This window comes from Macrobrachium rosenbergii, chromosome 3, assembly GCF_040412425.1.
Source record: "Macrobrachium rosenbergii isolate ZJJX-2024 chromosome 3, ASM4041242v1, whole genome shotgun sequence".
NCBI classification, from domain to species: domain Eukaryota; kingdom Metazoa; phylum Arthropoda; class Malacostraca; order Decapoda; family Palaemonidae; genus Macrobrachium; species Macrobrachium rosenbergii.
Genome location: NC_089743.1, coordinates 8056867 through 8061747, shown reverse-complemented (window position 1 = coordinate 8061747; position 4881 = coordinate 8056867). Strand labels below are relative to the sequence as shown.

General features: G+C 44.4%; 1 protein-coding gene across 1 annotated transcript; it reads left to right on the top strand.

The window, feature by feature from the left end:
- The first annotated feature begins 3877 nt into the window (after positions 1–3877).
- On the top strand, positions 3878–4654 carry LOC136828893 (general transcription factor II-I repeat domain-containing protein 2B-like). The gene has a single exon (XM_067087204.1). The coding sequence runs from the start codon at positions 3878–3880 to the stop codon at positions 4652–4654; it is 777 nt and encodes a 258-aa protein (XP_066943305.1).
- Positions 4655–4881: the final 227 nt, after the last annotated feature.

The window sequence follows — 4881 nt, the reverse complement described above, 5'->3', positions numbered from 1 at the left end:
GCCAATTCGTCAGAACCATCTCGGACCGCCTTGTCCATACAAGACAAGACGCTCAAAAGGTCCGACAAGGAGATCGAGTCCTGACTCCGAGACTTAATGTCCAAAGCTCCAAGACACCAGTCAAGGAAGTTGAAGACTTCTAACGTCTTGAAAAGGCCCTTCAAAGATGGTCCATCTCCGTAAGAGTCCAGGGAATCTTGGCCGTCGACAGATGAGCCCTCCTACTCGAATCAACGAAGCGGGCGAAGTCTCCCTTAGATGAGGAAGGAAGACGTAAGCCTAAGTCTTCTCCGGTCTCATACCACATCGCCGCTTTTCCCGAGAGTCTTGAAGGGGGAAGGGCGAAAGAAGACTTTCCTTGAGCCTTGCGAGAGTCCATCCACAAATGGACTTTCTTGAAGGCCCGCTTAGTGGAGAGCGATTTAGTCATTTTCAGGAATCCCGGAGCTTTCCTAGACTTAGAAGAAGTCAGTTGAGAAGGAGGGGAGAGAGGAACTGCCGGCAGAAACTTGTCAGGAAACAATTCCTTCAACAGCTTGACGAGGATCTGGTAGTCCGACGACGAGGACTGATCCTTCAACTCATCTTCAGACTCCGAGACCCTGAGTCTATCTCCAACATCGGGCGGGGAAGAGCAGAGAGAAGTTGGAGAGGAAACACGCCGCAGGGACCTCTGCTTGGAAGAGGAACTGGCGTGCAAAGCAGCTGGAGAACCAGGAACCACACGAGAGCCGACAGCAACGGCAGGTGGAGCGTCTTGAAGGGAGTCAAAAACGTCCATCGGGGCGTCACGTCTGGCAGCATGACGAGCTTCTTGAGCGTCCAGCCGGGCGTCACGTCTGGCAGCATGACGAACGTCATAAGCCTGGCGAGCGTCATCAACAAAATGGAGAACATGACGTCTAGAACGAGAAGGGAGGGGAGGACGTCCTGGGGTGACGTCAAGACGATCCTCCCCAACACCCTCTGGGGACGAGTCTAGGTTCCTTCCACGACGAGCCGGGAACTTGATCGGTTCGAAGGTGACGAACGAGGAGAAGGAGACCGCCTAGATCTCTTCACTGGAAGTCTAACATCCTTCCGACGAGGACGGGACCTGGACTCTCTCTCTGCAATGAACGAGGAGAGTTGCTGCTGCATGGAGGCAATAAGGGTCCTCGTTGGTGACGCCTCTCTCTCTGGAGAATCACGGAACCTAGAGGCAGAAGGACGAGGGGGCGTCCTAATCCTCTTCTCTTGAGGAGGGAGAGCTCTTGGGCGCTCAAAAACGTCTTCTTGGGATGACGTCCGGTACTTCTTTTGCGGGGGAAACGCATCCACAAACTCTGGCGAGGAGCACAGAGTAGGAGAGAGAGGACGTGAAGCGTCCTCCTCCCTAAAGCTTCTCTTAAGAGGGCGAGAGTCTATCTGACGGTTCCAACCCCTGCGTGGGGAGGACGTGTCAGAAGACGAGAAGCAGTCCTTCAGGACCCGAACACGAGATCGAGCCTGGGCAGCCTGGGAAACGTCTTCAGGACCTGCCGAAGGGAACGCCAGACCGTGGGGGTTCCCCGTCACCCTCCTTCGGCTTTCGACATGCTCTCTCCCTGAGTCCTGGGAGTCCAGCAGAGGTCCAGGCCTAGAGGCATGATGGGGCCGGTCTGACGCCCCCTCCACTGCACTGGGGGCACTAGTCACTTCACAACACTTATCTTGGAGAGCTGACACTTTAGATTCTAAAGCACGAATCGATTCCATCATAGCGGAAAGCATATTAGTCTCCACTGGCACGATCTCAGGGGCAGGAGACAAAACCACAGGGTTAGGATCTAAAGGTACAGGGGAGTTAGGGCCGACATCAACACTTCCGCAAAGAGAAAGCACTCCTGGAGGAAGACCTCCTCAGTCGATCACGCTCCAACTTCCTCACATATTTATCATACGCTCTCATTCATTTTCAGACAAAGAAGCACATTCATCACACCTATCATTCAACATGCATATATGCTTCCTACAGTTAGAACAAATAGTGTGAGGGTCAACTGCAGCTTTCGCAACCTCACCTTTACATTCAGACATCACACACGCACGGTAACTAGCAGAGCTAGACCCAGACATAATGATAATCTAAATCAAAACCCAAAGAAAAGTCAAAAAAGCGTATGCCGATCTACCGATCCAAAGTCAAAATACCAAAAGACAATGAGATACTCAGTAATCTAGAAAAAAGCAAATCCTATGACGGAGGTGCAGACAACAGTTGTTGACAACACCGGCGACAGAGAAAATCTGAATGGAAAATGGGAATGGTTCTGATACCCGCCTCCCAGCGGCGGGAATGGGTACTAACCACCTGACCGGCCACTCGTGTGCCGCTAAATTTGAAATTCTGTCGGACCTTCGGAGAATACAGCTATATATATATCTGACGGGTAAGTTTCATGAACAAACAGTATTTTAAAATCGGAATGTGAGTAATCGGAAAATTGTTCTCGCTCACTCTATTTCTTTCCCTGCCCTTTTCTTACGGACAAAATGGCTATTCTCTTGCCTGACCTCTTCTTTATCTCTTTCTCTCTGCTTCTTTATCTCTCTGTCTCTCTATCTTGCATTTTATTTGCATCCTTTCTCACTCATTATTTTTTTTTAACCAGACAGAAATAGATTTTTTCATGATTTTAATTTTCTTATTCTATTTATTTATTTATTCATTTTTAATCTATAATTTGGCCATCGTTGAATAAAGATGCAGCTCGGCATCTGGGATGGGCGTATGTGAGTGGAGCGTGTATCGGACACGTTTGCTACCAGTGGCCAGTGGGATTAAATCTCGATCGTGTACAAACGTTTTGGTCACGTTGTAACTTTGTTACCACGCCAACGATTTTATTGCCTTATATTCAATCATTTCAGTGTCCTGGCAGATTCCAGAGAGAAGACGCTGGACATTTTATTTCAGCACAGCTTTTATTATCTTTTCAAACTTTACCCAAAATGAGTGATTTGAAGCCATCTAAAAAGCGAAAAATTGAAGACGAATGCAGAGTATTTAACAAAGAGTGGACTGAAAGGTATTTCTTTACTGACGTCGGAGTTAAAGCTGTATGTTTGATTTGTCATGATACAGTTGCTGTTTTCAAGAATACAATTTGAAACGGCACTTTCAAACCAAGCACACCAACTTTGGAAGCAATTTATCAAAGCAAGAACTGCAAAAGAAGGCAACTGATCTGATGAAAAGTTTGAAGCAACAACAAAATGTGTTTGAAAAAACTTCATCTTTACAAAGGAATGCGACAAAGGCAAGTTTTGTATTGGCAAATAAAATTGCAAAGCAAAATAAGTCATTTGCAGAAGCAGAATTTATTAAAGATTGCATGGTTGATGCTGTCAGTGTTGTGTGTCCTGAAGTCATATCAAAAGTGGAAGCCATATCTCTGTCACGAAGAACTATTGTTCGTCGATAGATGCAATTGCAATGAATATTCAAGAACAGGTGTTAACAGCCAGTGTTAGTTTTCAGTGGTTTTCTATTGCTTTAGATGAGAGTAATGACATTCAGGATACTGCCCAGGTACTCATTTATATCAGAGGAATTGACGAAAACTTCGAAATTACAGAGGAATTGTTATCTATGGAGTCTCTCAAAGACACTGTTACTGGAAAAGATTTATACAATAGTGTCATTAACAGTCTAATCAGGTCTAGATAAAGCCTGGATAAATTGGCAAGTATTACAACTGATGGTGCTCCTTCACTCATAGGCAAACACTGTGGTCTTGTGACCTTGATGAATGATAAAATCAAAGAAGATTTTCCATCGCACAGTGTGTTGTCTTTTCACTGCATCATACATCAAGAAAGCCTCTGTAGATCATCTTTTAAACTCAAACACGTTATGGATCCAGTGGTGCGTGCAGTGAACTTAATAAGAGCACGGGGACTGAATCACAGGCAATTCCGAAGCTTCTTGGAAGACATCGAGGCTGATTTTACTGATGTGCTGTACCACACAAATATCCGATGGTTAAGTATGGGGAAAGTACTGAAGAGGATGTGGGACGTTAAAGAAGAGGTTGTCATGTTTTTTAATATGAAAGACATTTCTTGTGACTTTTCAAGGGAAATGGAGTGTGACAAATGGGTTTGTGATTTTGCATTTGCTGTAGACATTATGCAAAAGCTGAATGAGTTAAACACAAAACTACAAGGCAAAGGTTTATTTGCACATGAATTGTATGTGGAAGTGAAAGTGTTTCAATCGAAACTTCAACTTTTTGCCAAGCAGCTTAAAGAGCAAAACTTTGTTCATTTTCCTCTGTTGAAAACACAAACTGTTACACAAGCACTATCAGACAAATACAGTTCCCAGTTGATGGCTCTAAGAGATGAATTTATCAGAAGATTTGCTGATTTCAAGGCAATTGAAGGGCAGTTTGATTTGCTCAGCTCACCTTTTGCCTGTGACGTTGAAACAGCTGCTGAAGAACTGCAGGTAGAACTGATTGATTTGCAAGCCGACAACTCTTTAAAGAGGCTCTTTGAAAATAAACCACTGGTCGAGTTTTATGCATCTCTGCACTCAGAAAAGTTTAAAAATCTGAAAAATTTTGCAAGAAAGATGTTTGTGATATTTGCATCAACTTACATATGTGAGCAGACTTTTCTATATTGAAAGTTAACAAGTCAAAGAACAGGTCACTTCTCACAGACTCGAATCTTCAGTCAGTGTTAAGAATCAGTACAAGCAACCTGACACCTAATTTCAACAAACTGGTAAATGATTGCAGTCAGTTGCATCATTCTCACTGAGTCATTTTGATCCTTCTGTTGCTCAGTTGCTGAGCTACTTTGTTTGTCTAATAAATATTTATGTTTCATGTGAAGTTACTGCTTTAAAAT